At 36.8% G+C, this 22,917-nt stretch overlaps 1 protein-coding gene across 2 annotated transcripts; it reads left to right on the forward strand.

Annotated features, from left to right (window-relative positions):
• Positions 1–1,689: 1,689 nt before the first annotated feature.
• LOC122656373 (long chain base biosynthesis protein 2a) lies at positions 1,690–19,654 on the forward strand. Of its 2 annotated transcripts, none has more exons than XM_043850860.1 (12): positions 1,690–1,976; positions 2,084–2,152; positions 10,330–10,418; positions 10,738–10,883; positions 10,957–11,081; positions 11,204–11,297; positions 11,414–11,577; positions 12,888–13,049; positions 13,194–13,320; positions 13,474–13,640; positions 13,963–14,070; positions 19,392–19,654. In XM_043850860.1, exons 1-12 carry the CDS (start codon positions 1,851–1,853, stop codon positions 19,488–19,490), a joined length of 1,476 nt encoding a protein of 491 aa, XP_043706795.1. In that variant the 5' UTR covers positions 1,690–1,850; the 3' UTR covers positions 19,491–19,654. The 2 variants fall into 2 exon arrangements, with proteins under 2 accessions (XP_043706795.1, XP_043706796.1); XM_043850861.1 differs by having other exon boundaries at positions 1,691–1,976; positions 2,087–2,152.
• The last annotated feature ends 3,263 nt before the right edge of the window (positions 19,655–22,917 follow it).

Genomic DNA, 22,917 nt, shown 5'->3' on the forward strand with positions numbered 1-22,917 from the left:
AGTTTGCAAAGAGAAACGAAAACAGTTCATTAAGAAGGCCGGAGTCGAAGCAAGCACTGAATTAATAAGTATACTACGACCAACATAAAGGTGTCATTTAGACGGTTTAAAGGATTGTGACTGATGTCACAACAAACAACTAACAAATCACAACTCACAACTCACAACTCACACCTGACACCGGTTGGTGAAACTTTTTTTCTATTTGTAGGTTGACCACGGTTGGTGGAACTTCTTTGGTCACATGTATGGCATAACAACTGCATAGTTGCACTATACATACAGCTAAGGGTGTCATTTGATCGGTTCCAATTTTTCGGTTTGATTAAGGTTTGGTTCATGACATAATATATACAAATTGAAAACTGAATTGAAACCGAATATGATACATGATCTCAAAATGAAATTGAACTGAATTAATTCGATTTTATTTGTGTGTTTTTTTTTTTTTTTTGTATTTGGTTTTGTTCATCTCTTACATATTCTTGGTAATTCGATTAAAATGAAAATAACATGCTGAAACAAATAAAATTAGAAAGGAAATTACAAACGTCAACAAGATAGAGTCCCCCATTGTCAAATCTAGTACCTTTCAACTCAATTTACTCAATTTGACAAAGAAATCCATGGTAGGTAAATTCACACACCCTGAACACATTATTATTAAGATCATAAAAAAGAGGGGAAATGTTCTCTGTACTGCACAAGATACACCCACACTCATGGGATGAGCAAAATGACCACCCTACCCCACCCCCAAGAATGATAGAAATGACCATCCCGCCTCGCTTCATGTGTCTAGATGCAACCTTGGGCATAGAACATCACCCAAACAAAAAAAGACTCATGATTGTAGGATTTAGTAATGTTAAGATTTGGTTCAATTTGATTTATATGGTTTGTTTATTTAATTTGATTCCATTAAAATCGAGAAATTTTAGACTGCGACCATGGTTTGAGGTATTGGATCGGATCGGTCGATATTGACCTAATTGGATCGGTATCGGTCGAGGCTGATCCTGAGATTTGATCGATACAACAAGGTTTGACTAGATTGTCGATTGGATCGCCCAACTCAGTTGGATTGGCCGATCTGATCCAACCCTTTCCTTGACCGATCTAGCTGAATATTTTTTTAAAAATTTTTTCCAAGTTTGTTAGTTTTTTTTTTTAAGTTTTTTATATTATCTTGATCAATACTGACCGATACCAACTAATTTTGACCAATCCGATCCAGATAATATCGGCCAATCCGATCCTGAGATCACAACACCCACCAACTCTGGCCGATACAAGACCCGATCCATAAAAAACGATTTTAGGGGGTTTTTTGACCGATCTTGACCGATTTGGACTGATTCAATCCCGATCCAGAATGGTTTCTGCCATGACCGATCCCGAGTCCGATACCTGAATTTTAAACCTAGACTGCGACGGAATCCAATCAAAACCGAATGAATTTTTATTTTCCAAAACCAAAATCGAACTGATTTCTCCCCCCCACCCCTTCCTTTCAATTCGATATGGTTTAATGGGTCGGTTTTGGTTTCGATTCCGCTTCTAATTTGACACCCATACAGGGCTAACGAGTTTAGAAAACAAAGTCAAAATCCCGAAGAGAGGATTGGGTCTCTCTCTTTCTCTCTCTGTCTGTCGGGCTCCCGACTCTGGAATCTGGATTAGTTTTCTGCTTGACTTCAAGTTTAAGACCACCAATTTTCAAAATCCTCTTTGGATCTGAGCCCTCTACTTGTACAAATCATCTTCGTTTCCATTTCCGGTCTTCATTTCTCGAATGATTGGGGCTTGGATCTCCTAGCGAATTCTCGAGGTTCTAGTTGCAGTTCGAGATGATCACCATTCCATATTTAACTGCCCTTACCACTTATTTCAGCTACGGATTGTTTTTCGCTTTCGGCCAAATAAGAGATTTCTTCAGAAAAATTATCGACTGGCGGAAATCCAGCAATCTTCAGGTACACCATCGTCCTCTTTTGTTTTGCGTTTCATTCACAAACTTGTATGCCTTCTTCTTAGTTATCATTGATTGGTTTTTTCATATAATTCATGTATTTCCTTTGAGCAGGGATACGCGCCGATCTGCTTAGGGCTGGAGGATTTTTATGTCCGACGTTTGTATCTCCGTATTCAGGTAATTTATTTATTTTCCCTTCGTTTTTTTCGTCCGTTTAAGTTTTTATTTGATTATCAATCTTAATGAAATTTTCACAATTATTCGTATCCCTCTGAACTGTTGCTGCCCCTTTATCTTAAATTGTTGATATTGCGGATCATTGAGTTACTGGTTTGTGGGGGTGGGGGGGGGGGATGGTTGATGCGTTATATGCAAATTTAAACTTCCAGACGCTGTAGGCGTAAAATTTTAGAGAATTTGGTTTTTAGTGTTCACTCTAGCAATTTTTATGATTTTGACAGAATACGAATCCCTTGGCAACCTCCAAGATGTGACAGACGTGCATGTTAATGGATGAAGAGATAGATAGATTGTGACGATAGTTGGTGGGGGAAGGTAGGATTAACCCTAGGTTCAAGCTATACACCCCTCTTCCAAGTAAAACCCAAATAAGAAAAGTCAATAAAAGTCAACTTTCTCAGATGAAGGTCAAACTTTAACCAACACTCACAAACAGCTATAATAGATGATTCCCAGACTACAGTAGAGATCTAAGGACTGGATTAAACACAATCAAAGGATATTCAAATCTGAAAAAACAAAAAATTCAAGAAGAGGAGATTTTTAATCGCAGACACTCAGAGAGTCAGATCAGTCTCTCATTCTGGTCGAGCGTCAATCCTAGTTGGTCCTTTCAATTCCCAAAACACGGGCTAGATCTAGAGTAATTAAATAATCTTCAGATTTAGGAGAAATCTTATATAATCAGATCAGTAAATATGATCAGCTGCAAACCTTGGTCGATGGCCTCTTTAGGTAAGGTCTTGAAGACCCCAAAAAATCACTTTGATCTAATGGTCAGATCTTACCCAAGCGTTGATTCAATTCTACCAGAAAACAAGATCTAAAACACAGCATCCACAGCGTATAACAGGACCTCTTCAGATATAAATCAACACAAACAGAATACAAGGATTAACAGTAGACTAATGAAGGTTGATTTAACTCCAAACAGGGAATCAGACACAGATCATCCGCAGAGTATAATAGGACCTCTTCAGATATAAATCAACACAAACAGAATACAAGAATTAACAAAGGTTGATTTAACTCCAAACAGGGAATCAAATACAGATCATCCGCAGAGTATAATAGGACCTCTTCAGATATAAATCAACACAAACAGAATACAAGGATTAACAATAGACTAATGAAGTTGATTCAACTCCAAACAGGGAATCAAACACAGATCAGCAATATTAATTTAGGTAGTAAAAAAGTAACTTTTAGGGGAAAAAAGAGAGTACAAGAAGTGAATAAGATAACTAATGGCTTTCCGCCAAACCTGGACCAGAATCGCACTGTTCCCTAGGGTTTCCCACCACTACTGAATCAGACAACTCCATTGAAGCCAAAGCTCAAGTTCTTTATTCATAAAAAATTGTGAGGAGCCAATGGCTCTTACAAGCTATTTATAGAAAACTAAAAATCAATCCTAATCTAACTATGAATGTAAAATCTTATTGATAATAACAACATAACTCAAAAGGAAACATAGTGCTAAAAGGAAGCAGCTCACACATAAGTGAGAGAGTTCAAAATTAATTAGACAGCTTAAAAGACAACTTAAAATAAAAGTCTAACTAATACTAAGCCCATTAACTGGGCTGGACTTAACTGAGCTGGTTCTTCTTCTTCTCTTGCGGGAGTAAGTAATATACTCCTTGCCTGCATTAACTCTCACTGGCTTGAAACCATTCATACCCGACAAATGTAAAAGTGACATTTATTGCTCGTAGAGATCCAGGTTGAGTCGCTTGAAGTTGTCCGCATGGATCCATGTGTAATCGGTCCTCGGTCGTCCCTTCCATTGGAAAAGAAACTTGTGAATTGTGATAACCGCCGCCATTACACACCATAATTTATCTGTCATCGACAACGTCTTCAATCTTGCCTGTGAGTGGGTTAACAAATCAACACGAACAGAAGACAAGGATTAACAGTAGACTAATGAAGGATGATTTAACTCCAAACAGGGAATCAAACACAGATCAGCAATATCAATTGATTGAGAAAGTAAAACAGTAATTTACTTGTAAAAAAAAATTAAGTGTAAAAAGAGAATAAGATAACTAACGGCTTCCCACCAAACCTGGACCAAAATCTCACTGTTCCCTAGGGTTTCCCACCCTCTACTGAATCGCACAGCATCATTGAAGACAAAGTTCAAGTTCTTTATTCATAAAAATTTGTGAGGAGCCAATGGCTCTTACAAGCTATTTATAGAAAACTAAAAATCAATCCTAATCTGACTATGAATGTAAAATCCTATTGCTAATAGCAACTAACCCAAAAGGAAACATAATTCTAAAAGTAAACGGCTCACGCATGAGTGAGAGAGTTCAAAATTAATTGGACAGCTTAAAAGACAACTTAAAATAAAAGACTAACTAATACTAAGCCCATTAACTAGGCTGGACTTAGCCGAGCTGGTTCTTCTTCTTCTTGCGGGAGTAAGTAATATACTCCTTGCCTGCATCAGTACTATAAAACAAATACAGTTAAATCTAAAGGGGAGTTAAGTAGATATTGTTGACATCGACTGAATGGCATGAGAACATTCAAAGTAACAATGCTAGAATTTACGCGAACCAAAGGGACATGAGAACCATAGACAGCTCAAAGAGATAATATTCTCTTGCCTAAAGCAGTCCACCCTCTGCTGTAATGTTGTGGAACACTTTCCAAATTTTTAGTTTCTCACCAAAAAGAAAAGAGAGAAAAAATAAATAAAGAATAAAAAGGAAATGTTGTCTAAACAAAGAATGACACTGATAAAAAGCAAATAGTACAGTAGGTTGTGTGGCCACATGGGTACTCCTTTCTTAGGTCCTCACACCCTTGAAGAAGGTTGCTTTCAGTGTGGCTAAACTGATATATCATATTGGTAGTTTTGTTTTATTTGTTTTGGGGTGCAAGGGATAATTATAGTTTTTCTATTTTTGGGTCCAGGTGTGCAAGTTCCTTGCTTGACTTCTCAAAGGATGGTGTTTGTTTTCCATATTCAGCATATTTGGGAAAAAAAAATTTAGGTTTAATTTCAGGTGCAAAAAAGTTTTCCTTTTGCACACTATTGGTGTCATTGAAAGGTGATTAAATTTTTTTTTTCTATAATGAGACCAATTTATTATAATTCTGAGTTGTTTTAGAAAGTTATCATGAAAACACTAGCAAGGTATTGATCTGTAACTGGATCCCCCCCCCCCCCCCCCAACAAAAAAAAGAAGTCATGGTGTAGTTAGGAATCCAAAGTCTTCATATGTTCCATGCACTTTCAAGTTTTGAGATGATGAATGGAATGCATTCAACTTCAAGTCAGATTTGTTTTAAAACTTATATTTGATAGCTGTTTGTTTCTTCTTTTTTTTTTTTTTTCTCATTTTTCTCCTTAACTTTTTGCATTTCTCTGCTGTTATTTCTCATATCAAACCGTAGCCTATTTCCCTTTAGAACCTTATTTTTAAGATTTTACATCAAATACAATGTATTTGGTTTCCTCTCTCATGGAAACCTCTAACATCCTACATTACACACTTTACTAGTGATTGTGTAGTGTAGCCAAGGATCAAGAACTCGGTGCAGACACCGGTTTCGACCAGTCAAAAACCGAAATTTCCCAGGTTTCGACCATATCTAGGTTGAAACTTGGTACTTTCTCCAAGCCAACTCGAAACCTTGGTTTCAATGCCCAGAAGTTTTTTTTTTAACCCTGATTCTTGTTGTGCTGCCTATTTTTGACATTTTGAACCCAATCCATGCATTAGTTTCACATAGATAACACTCAAAATAATACTTGTGGGTTTGCCCAAGTTTGATAGTGTATATTGTTCTTGGACATGATATCGAGTAAGGTTGACCGGAATATTACTCCTTCAATATAAATCAGATTTAAACACTCTTGGATTTGTTTGAAAGTTTTGCTAATTTGGTGTGCACGAATACTGTTTAAAATCGTTCTGAATGGAAATAAGTTTTTAGACATCAAAACAAATGAATGTTTTACCACTCTTTTGGTTTTTAGCAATGTTTTATCGTATTAGGATTTATGGAATTTTTAGATTTAAGAAAAACCCCATCGTTTAAAAGTTGAAATTGCACTTACCGCCGAAAATCTAGTTTTTGTTCTTGAACTGGGGGGTTATTTTTTTATCCTTTTAGAATTTGATTTTTTAATTATTTTTATTAGATTCAAATAGGGGGTAATTGTTTATTTATGAATAATTTTGTAAGTAAATCTTCTTAAATGATATTTGGCATAAATAAGTGTATGTCTTGACCAAGTTGATTGGTAGTAGGGACAAATGGAGTAGCAATTAATTTCTTCATAACAACATCTCGAACAAAGTGACAATCAACCTCAATGTGCTTGGTCCTATCATGAAATACGATTACTGGCAATATAGATAGCGGCTTAAATATCACAAAACATCTGCATAGGTTGAATGATGGGAAATCCCAACTCCTGGAGCAAAGACTTTACCCACATCAACTTAGCTGTAGTATGTGCCATCGCTTGGTATTCGACTACAACATTCGATCCAACAACGGTGGTTTGTTTCTTGTTTTCTAGGTGACCAAATTACCGCCCACAAAAGTACAATAACTAGTAGTAGAAGGTTGATCACCATCAGTACCAGCCCAATCAGCATCAGAAAACCCAACCAGATTAGCATTCCGATTAGACCGATAAATAAGGCCCTTACCGGGAGTACTTTTTAGACATCGCAATGAACGGCAAGCAGCATCCCAGTGAATTTTCTTTGGACACTGCATAAATTGACTAATAACTCTGACAGCAAAGGATATATCTGGGCTTTTACTAAACAAGGTGGTTGTGGGACATTATGATATTTGGAGCTTTGTTAGCTTTTCTACCTCTAATAGTTTGAAAAAGCCTGAGCTTTGTGGCTTTCTTCCTCTACTAGTCTGAAAAATCCTTGTGAGTGATCATCACAAATCATAATGTCCAATAAAAGTCATACAACAGATCGTGAATGATCCTCCCTCTTTATCTACTGAAAATATACTGCACCAGATAGATACAGATCCTAGCAATCCAATGAAAGAACATTTCCGTGAAGATAGATGAACTTGTTTTGATGATGGAGTCAATGCAGCTCAGAGATTTGACAGTTGAAGATATATGATAAGTCAATATTTAATTATCAACTCTAGGGTTGAAAAAAAATACTCTAGGTTACATATCTGAGGCAATTAAATTTGTATCTGAAAGAAGATTTCAGCTTCTTTATGTCATTTAGAAGCCATGTGGCTTCCCATGTTGAAGACGCAAGATTTTAACTGATAAATACAGTTTAATTATTGCTTCAAGAGAATCAGTGATCACCTCTATGATAGAATCATTAAGCTGTGAATTCCTCTAAACCCTTTTACATGTTATCTCTTCAAGGTGAACAAGAATCAGGACAATAGCACCCGCAGCATCAGTTCAACGAAGGTCGTTTGCGGACCATGGTCCCTGATGTATCATGCTTCTAAAACCTAAAATAATTAATGTTCAAACATAAAATTTCACTCTTGAAGGCCTGTGTTTCAAAACCTGAAATGCACTAGACTAGAACTAAAATCAATTGAGTCAAGTAAACTCGATGATTCATCCGTCAACTTAAAAAAAATAAAAATCAAACAAATGATATAGATTTCCTAAAATATATTAATAGCAATATTTCTGGGGAGAAGCTCGGTTAGAGCTATAAAAACCCATCTTATGCTATATCATATAACAGACAAACTTTGGACATAAATTGATGGTATTTTTTTATGATTGTTTTCGGGGGAGCGTTCTCTGTGGGGTAGCGCAGGAGTTATGGCCCTCCCCAGACCCTGCAGTGGCGCAAGCCTTGTGCACTGGACAAATATTGATTGAGACAGACACTTTCAATATTCTATAGAGAGATGCTTTAAAAGGGTACTTTACTTACAGGTAACGGGCTCTGTATAATCAGGCATGAAATCCGAGGAATTAATTTGATTAATGAAATCAATCATTTAGGATATCTAATAGTATTCCATGGACGTAAACGACTAGGATTTATTGGGCTCGATAGGAATCTCGCTCTCATATGTTTTAGTAAAACCAAGGTTGTAAACTAAACCTTGGTTGCAACAAGATTCCCCCCTCCCCCCTTCCCCACACATACATACATATATATAGATATATGGTAAAAGATTTGTACAACACCAGTTTAATTTCAAAATTGTATGCGGGCACTCCTCATAAGACTCAGATTACTAAAGCACCACCCCTGTGAAATGTCTCATTTATTATATATGTTTTCTCTTTGTTTGTTAGCGGTTTCAAGAGTTGAAAGTTCTCAATCTTAGTCATTGTGTAAGTCTATCGAAGTCCCCAGACTTTTCATGGTTTCCTTACTTGGAGCAATTAAATCTTTCAATCTGCGAAAACTTGAATAAGTTGGACAAATCCATCGGGCAATTAAATCAGGTCAAAAGTCTTAATCTTGGGATGTGTGGGCTAATCAAGGAGTTGCCTAATTTCATTTGTAATCTAAAATCACTAGTCGAACTTGACTTGTGATGGACAAAAATAGAAGAACTTCCAGACAGCATTTCCAAGCTGTGTTCTCTAAAAAAGCTTATCTTCGTGATGTGCCCATCACTCAAGAAGTTGCCTGAGTTCATTGGTGATATAAAACCATTGGTTGAGCTCATTTTTGGCATATTATGAAAGTGATGATTTGCCCGACTTGTATGGAATTGTGGAATTGCCCAATTGTGTTGGACTATTAGAGAAAAATGAGGTATTAAATGCTTCATGTTGGCATACACTAATGAGGCTACCAAGATCAATGGGGAGAAGGAGGTGTTTGCGTAGTATTGATCTGCGTCGAACCAATATTTCAAAATTTCCTGATGATTTTTCAATGCTCTCAAATTTAGAGGAGTTGAAAATGTCTTGGATACATAAATGTCTGTCTTGGTTTCGAGCTAGGTTTTCTCAAGTTTCGATGGGGATAAGTGAATTTATATAGGTGTTCAGATCTAAACTTGTGTAAGTACCAAAATATGTTTGAAACAGGGTTGAAACCAGGTCGAAAATAAAGTCGACCCACATCTCATCTCGGTAGGCTGCGAAACCGAGACAACTAGATCGAAACCTGCAGTTTCAACAGAGTTTTTCTTCCATGAGTGTAGCTGACATATTTAAATCTATAGCAATAACCATTGTGCCACATTGTACTGCCAACTTTACAACTCTTCTTATTTTAGTAGATTATTTATTGGTTATATTTGTGATGATTAACTTTAGCCTGGAGAGGAACATGGAGTTGTATTGAGGCTGGGGCAGGGATTTGATATTTAATTCTTACTTGATTCGGGCCCAGTTTAGGTCCACTTCAGGTTTGGATTAGGACTGGAATGTGAAGTTAGTTTAGATTTTGAAATACATTCCATTGCCCCCTCTTTTTGTAATCAAATAAGTGATTCTTCTCAAATTATTCTTTATGGACATTTATCTTGGATATGTCTTGATTATCTTCAATTGAAGTATTCAAGGTTGGAATCTAAGATTTCAGCTTAGTTTCATTACATAATAACTCTTAATTGTTGATATTCGTTCTAGGATTGTAGTAATAAAGTTATAATGATACAAATCATTGGAACCTGTAAGGGGGAGAATGAGTAAGTTATTCAATATGTCAAATTTACTAAGATGTGCATCACTGCATGTATTCATCAAATTATGTTTTTAATTATTTAATGTTTAGCTCTGTATTTGCTTCTCTTATTTTCCTTTGGATACTTACCAATAAATGTCACAATTATTTTTGCTTCTTCAGTACTTTACTTAATGTCCTCCTGGAATTGTCAATACACATTCACCTCACCATCCTCCATAGGCCAAAACTGTGCCATACTTTTTGGGCTTGGCTTTATGAATCTTGATTCTCCGTTCCAAGCTATCTATAGTGGCAGGTTTCATATCCTCCGTTAAAGCATCGGGCTTTAACCCTGCTGTGGATTACTACAGGATAACATAAAATAAACTGTCTAAACTTTGCCAATTATAACCATAATGTTGATTCCCGATGTGTTATGTGTAAGAATGGAGCTCCAAAATGCATTTATCTCTTCCCAATCTTTTTTGGTAGGACTGCTTTGGACGACCAATAGCAAGTGCTCCTGATGCTTGGTTCGATGTGGTTGAGCGTTACTCCACTGACAATAACAAGACTCTAAAGTGAGTTGAGTTACCAAATTTTTTTAATAAGTGTTTAGCTTTGTCTTTGAGAAGCTCCTTATCCTTTTTATCTTCTATCTATTATACAGTATCTCAATTTTCTTTATGTTGTACCATTGAATTATACTTTTTGCAACTTTTGGTAATTGACAATGTCAAATCACAAGGAGCAGTCATCAGCTTCTTATTAACTGTCCAACTAATTTACTGATACCAGAAATTAAATTTGTCTATGGAATGACTGTCTTCATGAATATTTCTGAAAAACATAGCTAAAGATTATGAGAATATGATCCAACAAGGTTGTTTTCTGATGCAGACGAACTGCAAAAATAAATAGATGCCTCAACCTTGGTTCGTACAATTACCTTGGATTTGCGGCATCAGATGAATATTGCACTCCCCGTGTGATTGACTCTTTGAAGAGATTTTCAGCGAGTACGTGTAGTGCTCGTGCAGATGGTGGTATGTTTTTCAAATCGGAGCATGTAATTATTTTATGTGGCTCAAATTTCAGCTAATGCACTTACACCATCAGGCACTACCAGATTGCATTCTGATCTGGAGGAGTATGTCGCAAAGTTTGTGGGAAAGCCAGCTGCTTTAGTATTTGGGATGGGCTATGTTACAAACTCGGCTATCCTTCCCGTCCTGATTGGGAAGGTCCGTATGGTTACTTAAATCATATTACTCAGTAATTTAGGTTCATTCATTACATGGGCATTCTGTTTTAACTTTGATAAAGTGATATTTCGTATGTTAATAATTATGATGGCCATCTACAGGGGGGTTTGATAATTAGTGATTCCTTGAACCACAACTCAATTGTCAATGGTGCTCGGGGATCAGGAGCCACAGTTAGGGTCTTTCTTCATAATAGTAAGTTTGTAGTGTGACCAACTATTGCTTCAAGTTTAAGACTTACAAAATTTAGCCTCCGAATTTTTATCTCAAGGTGTTTTCACCCACATGAGCTTTTCTTATCTTGCTTTTAGCACCTTCGCACTTGGAGGAAGTCTTGAGAGAACAAATTGCTGAGGGACAACCACGGACCCATAGACCTTGGAAAAAGATAATTGTTGTTGTGGAGGGAATCTACAGCATGGAGGGGGAGCTTTGTAAACTTCCTGAGATTATAACAGTCTGCAAGAAATATAAGGTTGTGCCTATGTGAGATGGAAACTTTTCAAATTTCATTAGCGTTGCCAACTTTTGTATCTTGGTAGTAATTTATGTAAAGTTTAATGGTCTTTTGTGGATCAGTATGTTGAATGGTTAGATATGCATGTTAATTCTTAAGGAAAGAAATAATAAAAACTTAAAAATATGATGAATACTTCATGAAATGAAAACTCTCCAGTTGAAATCTCCAAAAGAAGCTCCTTTAGTAATAACTATTCGTTTTCATTTGTTTCAGGTTAACCTTGGTTAGACCAATGGCATTAGAGAAAAAATTATAGTTGGAATTCTATGATATGTGATATGGTCTGTAAATATTTTGAAAACTTCAAGCTGGCAAGCTGTTATGTGGATCTCACTATTAATGACGAAATAAAATGAAAGTGAATTATCTGTATTGGCCGCTTGTAACATTGAAAAGATTAATTTAATAAATTTCTTGAGATCTTATCCTAGACTGGATTATTTTTATAAGCTTAAAATAAAGTTGATAGAGATTCGGCATATGCTCACCACCAACTATTTTACTTGAATTGAGCAAGTCCTTTTGGGGGCCATATAGTACTGTATGGATATAGTTTCTGACATTGCTCAATCGCATTAGAAAAATTCTATTCTGGGAAGCATTTTTTAGTTTTAAAACCGTTTTTTGGAAACTGATGAATGATTAAAAATGTGATTTATATTCTGTTTTTTTTTAAGTTGCAACTATAACTGTAAGTCTTTTCATCCTGAGATCTGTATGATTAGTAAGTTTTTACATCCAGATCAATACTTCATGTCCAGCATCACAGCTGTACCTAGATGATGTTAGCTGGTTCCCTCTTACCTGCAGACAATAGTTGGCTCCCAATATGCCATTAGTTGCCTAGTTGGTGAGATTCCAGCAATCAAGCATGGTTTGGGACAGTTCTGATCAGATTGTGTCATGGTAGATTCAAAATTCAAAGCCAGTGAGACTGCTCCATTCTGATCAGTTTACTGGCTTTGTATACCAATTATCATTTTTAATCCCTTGTTTTGTTTGTTCTGGTAACCTGGCATGTGAAAGTTGGCAGGTTGCTAGTGCATAAGATTAGTAAGCACCTAGAGCTATTTATATGCTATTGTATTTATACCTGTGTTGTGAAATATGTACATTCGTGTGCAGGACTATTCTCCTTTGTCAGACTTGGTGATTCTTTATAGTAATAAAGGAAAGCTTTTCATGCTCATGCTTGTCTTCCTTCCATATCTTCACTTACTATCTATTTGTTTGCAATTCTTATTTTTTCCTTTTATTTTGTACAGGCTTTCACGTACTTGGATGAGGCCCATAGCATTGGGGCAGTTGGGAAAACAGGACGAGGTGTTTGTGAGCTCTTAGGAGTGGATACTGCAGAAGTGGATATCATGATGGGAACTTTTACAAAATCATTTGGGTCATGTGGTGGTTATATTGCAGGATCTAAGGTTCTCTCTTTTATGCATGCAGTACAAATTAAGCATTGTCACTGCCATTGCTTAGTTTATTCATTGTTAATATTTGGTTGAATAATGTCTGTTATGAACTTAGGTTGTGCATTCTGTACTCAGGCCATTTCTTGTCATTTTCAGGAGCTTATTCAATATCTGAAGTACACTTGCCCTGCCCATCTTTATGCAACATCTATCTCACCACCAGCTGCCCAGCAAATTATATCTGCCATAAAGGTTATTCTTGGAGAGGATGGTTCTAGTAGAGGTTCAAATGACATTCCTCCCTTGAAACTTCACATCTTTGAATTTGTGGTGTTGTTTTGGAGGCTTGAAGCCTTTCTATGTAATTTGCTTTGTAATGACTAGGGTTAATTTGGTTTATCTTGATGTGACTTATGCTACCTTTGGTCCCATATAGGGGCTCAGAAACTTGCACGGATACGTGAGAACAGCAATTTTTTCCGGTCAGAACTTCAGAGGATGGGATTTGAGGTTTTAGGTGATTATGACTCTCCTGTAATGCCAATAATGCTTTACAATCCAGCCAAAATTCCTGCCTTTTCCAGGGAGTGTCTTAAGCAAAATGTAAGTCAATTCATTACCTGGTTATTTACAATGAATTGTTTACATGCAATGATACATTAGCTCATAAACATCCAATCCCACACACACATGTAACCTGGTGATTTCTCTCATCTATTTGAGAACATTTCAATTTGAGTATCTCTTGGGGAATATTTCAAGTAGTGGGCCCCGTTGAGTATTTTCTATTTCTGTTAATCACTGACCATAATTTCTCTCATGTTTGGATGTAATTCTTCTCCTTCATTCTGTTGACACTTGCTTTTCACAGTGAATATCAATTACAATTTCTGTGGCTTGTTAACATTAAATGGTGATCTTGAAGGTGGCTGTCGTGACGGTTGCGTTCCCAGCAACCCCACTACTGTTGGCCAGGGCGCGTATCTGCATATCTGCTTCTCATACTAAGGAAGACCTGATCAAAGCTCTAGAGGTAAATTGTCTGTCCAGAATATAGGTGTTCTATTCTTTCTTTCGACTATGTATCTTTTAGACTCTGTTCAAATCATAAATTTAACTTTTAAAACACAAAATATGGTGGAACCCCTGGAAAGAAATTGCTTTCATGCCTTCTCATTTGGCAAGAAGATCCTCATCCCTTAAATCAAGGTTTTCCTCCCTTTCCTTATTTACTGGTTGGAAGCAAGATTTCTGCAGATTCTTGTGAGAAACCTACATTCTCATTCTGTTCACTTCCCCTCCTGGCCATAAAGCTCAGAAATTTTCCTGGTAAGACCTCTCACTTCCTCACTCCAGAGACGTTAGCACATTATTAGACCCATGAATAATAAACATAATGGCAATTATTGGTTCTGGGTTGATGGTTTTTTCCCCCTTTCTGATCTAATTGCTTTGGCCCCCACCTCCCCTTCTCACACTAGGGGTGTTGACAATTAAGAGGTTCAAAGCAATTTCCAGTCTTGGATCACTTGTTTCTTTTTCCTCTTCTAAAATGATCTCTAGTTCATACTTTCCACTGCAGCCCTGGTGGAGGACAAGTTCTAGTTCATACTTTCCACTAGTCTAACCTTCTCCCATGTACCCAAACACCGTAGCCTTTGGGGGGGGGGGGGTAAGCACTAGGTCATAACATCTAGTCCTACCTTCTCCCATGTACCCGGGCACCATAGCCTTGGGAGAGGGTAAGCACTAGGCACATTGTAGGCCCTCATCAAGAACATAACCCCCTACTGGAAAGAGGCGATAGTCACAGGGTTGTTATACAAATTACCATTAACCATACACACATACATCTCTTTCATTCATTTACTTCATCTCTTCATTACTCTTTCATTTCATAAATCGTTCTTTCATTTCTCTTGTTATAACATGTATAACCATTCAATATAACGTTCATTGCAAAGCATATCAAATTTCATCACTTTCATAGGCCATATGCATATCATCACTTATTCACTTCATATAAACTTCGCATGTCATACTTCATTCAACATTCAAATATTATCATGTAAACATCTAAGTCATCTTCATGGGATTCATCCATATAACAATTTATATAATTTATGCATCATACAGTAATTGCATCAACATCATACAAATTCATATCATGCTTCATTCTTGGAGCAAAGGCAATTTGCTTAGCTTTACATCTGTCCCAAGGTATCATGTCGAATACATATGTGGGGCAGGCTCGTACACATTGAGTACATTCTATACATGTGTCATATTTCTTTACTGAATGTGGCATTGGATCTATAAATTCTTGAATGTCATAAATTTTCGATCTAGTAAAAATAAAGTAGTAAATGTTATAGATACCAGATGAATACATGATTTATCAGAATTTTTTTTGATCAATTTACTTTACTTCCGGATCTGCTGATGAGAGAAGGCCAAAATATTTAGATTTCTTACCTTTTAGCAAACCTTATATTCATTTTAGCCAACTTAGTCATACGTGATTGTCTTAGATGCCAATTCGAGTTGGTTTTTTATATAGATGATTTTATTTTTATTCTACTTAATTTTATTATTTTATATTTATTCATTTTTTAATTCAACAAATTCGGTTGATTGATACGAGTTGATTTTCTGTTTCGAAAAATTGATGAAACTATAGCTAACCCAATGAAGCGGCTGCAATTGCTATAACAATAATTGAGAAGAAATATCTCCTTTTAATTGGCGACTATCAAAAAAATCAGAGAATGTTACCAAATTAATATTAATTGCAAAAATAAAATAAAAATACTAGCAACTAGACATACTTAATACTGGCTTACCCTAGCGAGGCAGAGAGGTGTAAAGAGACTATTAGCTCATCTCTCTCCCCCACAAATGACTCAACATAATTTTTAATCTATTTAGTGTTTTTCCTCGTTTTCTCTGAATTTGTCCTAATGAACACAGCATGAGAAAAGTTTCCTTTTCTTTCCTGTCTTTCTTCTTTTCCAGTTTCTATACAACTGAAGAATGAAGACAGCCTTGAGTATTTTCTAGCACTTCTGTCATTAGCCTATTTATTCCCAAGGTTCTCCTTCTCACTTCAACAGGTTGCAACTAGGAGATGATGTCTGATACATCATTAGCATGATGTTCAGTAGCTTGTGTACTGCTTCTGCCGTGTGTAGTGGAACTGTAGGTTTTAGTGCCATTTGAGAATATTGCTGTTCTTCCTGGCAATGGAGATTCCCATGTCTGGGGACTCGGGGATAAAGGATATTCCAAAACAATAACAGAGGATATCCTGATATGCGTTCTTCATCAGGGATTCTTTGGCATTTGGTGAGCTTGAACTAGGTGCTCATGCTGCTTTTCTCAATGACGAGCTTGTTTTCTGAAATGAACTTTAGTGGTGTTAAGTGCTTGTGAATAATTTCAAGTAGAAATTAGGGAAAGTTTTTTTTTTTAAAAATAAAATCAAAAGACTACTAAACTTGTATTAAGAAAGGGGAAACTTAATGTAGTTCTAGATAGGGTAAAGCCCTACTAGAAACCAATTAAACTAGGACCAATAACAAGGAACTAGGGGGCTGTTGGTTCTGCAGTTTCAGTAGGATAGAATTGCAGTTTTAGGTCAAATCTCGGGCTTAGGTTAGGGGGTATGGCTAGGCAGGTTTATAGGACTCTAATAATGTAGGTATTATAGAGTTTTAAGTGTTTTGAAAATTCTGTAAAACTAGGCAGTAAGTCAGGATCGACTATGGGTTTTGGGGAAATTAATGAAGGATGAGGGGATTAGGGTTTTGATGGACAAATATGGCTGAGCAGCGAGATCTATAGTTTAATGAAATTAGGGTTTAATGGAATTCAAGCAAAAAAATAAAGGGGGATCAATTGGGGAAGGGAGTAGAGGATTAGAAGAAGAAATTAATGAACAAGTTGCAGCAGAAATCCACTAGCAGCAACTTGGACAGAAGTGAAGGATAGAACCACCTTCGAATTGGGATCCTCCCGGCCGTCACGGCGCAAGGAGTCGATCGTATTCCACCAATCCCTTTCCACCTTGATAGAACCACAAGGATGCACACTCACAAGGAACACAGGAGTAGCAACAATGGCAGCCAACAAGCAAAAACTTTTTTCATTTATCAAATTCATATCCAAGGCTTTGCCCCCTTACAACCTTATATAAAAGACTCAAAAATAGACTTCTACTCTAAAAAGGAAAGGCTCAAAACATGGTTGGACTTATAGAGTCCTAATCCAGCCCAACTTACATCACATGACCACTTAAGTTGTCACATGACCACTTAACCAAGTCAAATGATCACTTAAATTGAACCAATTGGATGCAACCAATTTGAACCAGTTCAATTAAAAACATAAAAATAAACTAAATATTGGGCTAATCCCGTATGCAACCTATATACCCCTAGTTTAGGCTCATTAAAGTGGCATATTACATAGAAAACCCATGGGATCAAAGGGCCCAACATACATATAACCCAACCCTAGACTTATTTCTAAAGAAATAAGCCCATTGCGGTGATGAATCTGCATCAAAACTTCTCACTAGGAACGCAAAGTTTATAAGACATTTGGGTGGGTGAACCCAACATATTCGAGAAATTCCTAAAACAGAAACTCCTTTAGCTATAAAATGAGCCTCCCTATTGGAGACACGAGCAATGAAACAAAAATCTACAACAACAAAACCAGAAATCAAAGATAATATGTCCTCTACTAGGTTTCTAGCTGCCCAATCAAGGGAGTAATAAAACCACTGTAAACAGCAAATAACAGCAAGACAATCGCTTAAACACAAGCACAGCTAGGAGATATAGTGCTTTAGCAAGAAGAATCCCATATCTGAAGCTGGAGTTGGTTACAAGCTCTATGGGATGTTGAAGATGAATTAATGCATGTTTCCTGTTCTTCCTTGGATGATAAGCAAATCTTTTTATATTTGAGCAAGAAGAATCCCATATTGAACCAGGTTTGGCCCTTATTTATGCCAAATATCATTTAAGTAAATAAAATATTATTTTTTATTTCATTTACTTAAAGATATTATTCATAAATAAGCAAATATACCCTATTTTGAATCTAATAAAAATAGTTAAAAAATTAAATTCCAAAAAGATAAAAAGTCAACCCCCCCAGTTGAAGGATAAAAATTGGATTTTCGGCGGTAGCAGTCCCCCCCCCCCCCAATGACTGTATTTATACTCATCAGATGACATAACCCTAGACTCCTATTTGTAATAGGAATCTGAGATGAAGTCTAAATACAACTCGGAGACTAAAATAGACACTAAATTAAGGACTCACAACTACACCACGATAGGGACACTCCTATTGTGAGTAGTCTTTAACACGTGAAAATTTCAATTTTCTAATGCTGGGGTTTTTCTCAAATCTAAAAATTCCATAAATCTTAATATGGTAAACCTTGCTAAAAACCAAAAGAGCGGTAAAATATTCATTTGTTTTGATATCTAAAAAAATGTTTTCATTCAAAGCAATTTTGGTAGCATTCACATCCACCAAATAAGGTTTGATCGGACATAACACTTTCAATGAAAATCATATTATATTTTCTAATAACAGTATAAATCAAATGTGAGACTAGGTATACCAGGACAATGACCAATTCCAAAAACAGTATAAACCAAATGTATGTTTTGATTGTTCCAAACTTCCAATAGCTTGCTTCTTCAGTACTGTTGTCTTCTAGTTTTATATTGATTTTTGATGACTTGATGTGACTTAGTGTTGATTTTTTCTGACTTGATGTGACTTAATGTTGATTTTTGATGATACAAGGTATATGTTGTAGCATACTAAATAATGTTAGAAAAGAGGAAAAATAAAAAATAACACTTGGGTGGCGGGCACCTTATCGCTTAAGCACTTAGGCACCCCTCCACTGCCTTCGGTTGCCTTGCCTTGACAACTACTTTTTAAACCGTCAGTTCAGTAATGAATGACAAAAGAATCTTATTACTGTTACATTCCAAGCAAGCACTCAAGCAGTTACCAACTTGCTTTTTCTGTTATCTACAAACACCCACTTCCCTCCAAAGTGCTTCCCCAGTGGACAATACTATTTCTAACCCCCCCCCCCCTCCCCCTCTTTTTTTTGTTTTTTATCAAATTTCATATCCTGTTGTTGATTCGTGCCTCCCCCCTCCCCCCCCCCACCCCACCCCACCCCACCCCACCCCACCCCACCTCAATGTGAAACAAACAGAGCCTGGTAATTTCAGCATCATAACGTTTTGATGGTTTCCAATGACGTGACGATCTAACTGGTTGTGATTTTATGGTTTTTTGTCTTGTGTTGTTTAGGTAATTAGTGAAATTGGTGATCTCGTGGGCATTAAATATTTTCCGACTGAGCCCAGAAAACAGCAGCAGGAGCAACAAGGCAGGATGAAGCTCGACTAAATAGATAAAGTTTGAATGGGAGAAATTTTCGTTGGCCAAAAGGTGGTTAGTTTCAGCCATCTATATACCTTGGGAAATCAGGAAAAATTTCTGGTTGGACCCCATTCCCCTTTCGATGGTCTGAGAGAGGATCCTTGTTCATACACACTTCAAACAGGCTAACATAATTTCTTTTTAATGCTGTGTACAGTTGGTACAGTAATTTTTGGTGGTGGTATTGTTTTAGTTTTGCTTTTGGAGACCTTGCTTGGAAAGTTCCATGTAAGTCATTTGGTTGTTGTTGTTACCTAGAGATTTAGATTAGCTTTCAAATCCTACAAATGGGAATTAGAGAGAGAGAGAGAGAGATTTCCTATGCACACCATGGTTTTAGTGCATGGTATCGGTATTTTGCAAAACCGATACTATACCGATATGGTATCGGATTGGATCGGACAAAATTATCCCTGAATTTTCTTAAAAAATGAGTTTTCTGATCATTTTACCTTTTGGCGGTACTGTGCTACCGATAAAGTATCGGCACGATATTGGTATTGATGACTAGTAAAATGGGTATGTATCGCCTGATACGGGCAATACGATACCGATACTTAAAACCATGATGCACACATATGGGTTAAATGTGAATACCTGTTCAACTTGCAGCCATTTAAAAATGAAGAGGGGTATTTATGGAAGCAAAATGAACAGGTCATGACACCAAATCCTTGCATGCAAAGAACTCAACCCAATCTTTTCAAGCTTACAAATTATTCTCCATTAAAGGAAGTTTTGGCAAGAGACAATAATGCTAGGGGTACAATTTTGGGATTTGGGTACTCTGTAGCGTGACACAGCGTGTAGTGCACCATTCGATGGTCTGCAGTGCACAGGAACGTAGCCCAACACACAGGTGGGTTGTTAGGTTGCGTGTTTGTGCGCTACAGTTGTACTACCTGTTTGAGTGCCTGGATTGCTTGGGTATGCTCAGAAGACCAGGGACGTGGGGTTTGTTGGAGGAGCTTGTTGAGTGGTCCTGTGTACCGGGTTTGAGTAGGGATAAACTTGATCATGTAGTTAACAATTCCAATGAATCATTGGAGCTGAGGTATAGTGAACGGACCATTTGAAAATTGCAGTAGATATTTGCCAAAGTGCGGTTGAAGATCATATGCACCTATGTGAAAATGGTTTCTGTTGGGGAAAATGGCACCTATGTCCAGATACATAAGGTGAAATGACTACCCTCTCCCCCATGAAATGCAAAATGATGCCTTCGTTGATACTTTCTCACGGGCTCTCATTGGTTCTTGTGCTTGCACAGGAGCCACGCTCACACTCCCCCACAAGGATCACTTCCCCTGAAAAATTACATAAAAATGACAAAAACAAGACCAAGCGCAGCGCCACAAAACACTCTTTTCTTTTCTCTCCAATGTCCCTCTCAAATTGCCCAAACATACAAATGTGCTCCTGAACTTTCACTAATTTCAAATACACCCCTATTTTCCAAACTATGTAACAGTCTAGTACTCCCCGTTGGTGTGGACGTTATGTTCTAATGTTATGCCTTTGTTTGGCATTTTTTGAACAAATTAGACCAATTTACCTTTCCCTGAAAGAAAAAAATAAAAAAAAATCTGTAACTCATCTTCCCCAAAAATTTACAATTTTTTTCTTTTTTTTCAAATCCTAAATAATTTGAGGAAGATGAATTGCAGTTTTTAAGGTCTTCCTGCAACTGGATCTGACGTGCGCCGGAAGTAGGGTCATTGTCCGATCGGAGGAAGAGAAATAAAATGCCAGCGTCATTTTAATCACTTTATCGTAATCCCTCCTGCAATCTTCAGTTGGTTTTCAAATCCTCAAGTCAACAGAGAAATGGCAGAACCAAAAATCGCTTCTGCTACGGTTTAACCATTCTTTGGTTTCCAGTAGGGTACGATGGATATATATTAAACTAAGCGAAGGAAACTGAACCGAATCGCCTGGAATCCGATTAAGAGGATCTCCGACCCAGACATCTATCGTCGACGTAGCAGCTTATGAGATTGAGGTAAGGTTTCAGTTCACCCATGCTCTGATAGGATCTGCTAACGGAGTTTTTTTTTCTTCGCGAAAGAGAAGAAAAATAAGAAAAGCCAAGAGACCTACCTGATCGACGGTTGATGCGAATCACCGAATAACGACGCTTCTCCAACCACAAAGCCATTCGAACTGGACATCAGATTCAGTTGCATGAAGACCAAACCTGCAACTCATCTTCTCCAAATCGTTTAAGGTTTTAAAAAAAAAATAAAAATTAATAGATATTTGAAGAGATGAGTTGCAGGGTTTTTTTTTTTTTTTTTTAAAGGTAAGGGCAGAATGGTTTAACTATATTCCAAAAATGTCAGCCGTTAGAATCTAACGTCTCAGACTAACGAGAAGGACTAGAGTATTACATAGTTTAGAAAGTAAGGGTGTATTTGTAATTAGTGAAAGTTCATTGGGGTCATTTGTTTGTTAGGGAATTTGAAGAAAACCCAAATTTTTTTTTTTTCCGACAAGGTTTTCCTTCATCCTATTCTTTATTAGTGATGTATCGTAAAGTGCAGGGAATGTTCACGTCATGGTTTGAGGTATCGGATCGGATCGGTATTGGCCGAGACCGATCCTAATACTGATTCGATCCAACTGTAAGGATAAGGATAAAAATATAAAAAAAATAATAAATTATTTATAAGAAAACAAGGACAAAAATGTCATATTTACCCGAATTTGAGCAATTCAGATCCTATCCAACCAATACTGAGATCATGAACCAGGGTTCACGTACGTGAATGACTCAGAATTGTGGGAATATTCCATCTGAACGATTGTGAGTCATTCACGTACATGAACATTCACTCCCCTCTAGATCAGATGCTGCCATAACTCTCACCCATATTATTCAAGGCCTAAATTACCTCTATACATGTCAATCCAGTAGCACCGCCATGGTGAAGCCCGTGACTCCGTGATGTGATTCTTTTACAATGTGTGAAGGTTAATTTGATCTTTTACTTATTCTTTATATTTATTTTTAAGTGTGCAATTCAAGGGAATGACTTAATAAAAATTGATCCTCTTTTGTGTGTGTATGTATGTATAAATAGATAACCTTTTCTGATTAAATCTATCATTTAATGAATAAGAATAATAAAATAAAAAAGCTCAAACAATTTCACCAATAAAAAAGGTTCATCAAAGTTCGAACGTTGTTAATAAAATAAAACGCATCTAAATCACACGATTAGAAGGAATGGGAACCACCAGCCAGCAGGAGAGGATGGGTAACATGAGGGTAAACATTAACATTCACGAGGGCTGTAGTGTTTGGTGTTAGGTTGTGGAATTACAAATCTTTTTCCCTTACTACATATTTATATATATTTATATATTAGGAAAGTCTGTCAGACCAACTACC

Source organism: Telopea speciosissima, chromosome 3 (genome assembly GCF_018873765.1).
Source record: "Telopea speciosissima isolate NSW1024214 ecotype Mountain lineage chromosome 3, Tspe_v1, whole genome shotgun sequence".
Classification (NCBI taxonomy): Eukaryota; Viridiplantae; Streptophyta; class Magnoliopsida; order Proteales; family Proteaceae; genus Telopea; species Telopea speciosissima.

Coding starts and splice junctions, on each gene's coding strand:
- LOC122656373 (XM_043850860.1), top strand. CDS start 1,851: ATGATCACCATTCCATATTTAACTGCCCTTACCACTTATTTCAGCTAC. Junction 1,977..2,083: donor GGAAATCCAGCAATCTTCAG/GTACACCATCGT, acceptor ATTTCCTTTGAG/CAGGGATACGCGCCGATCTG. Junction 11,082..11,203: donor TTCCCGTCCTGATTGGGAAG/GTCCGTATGGTT, acceptor GGCCATCTACAG/GGGGGTTTGATAATTAGTGA.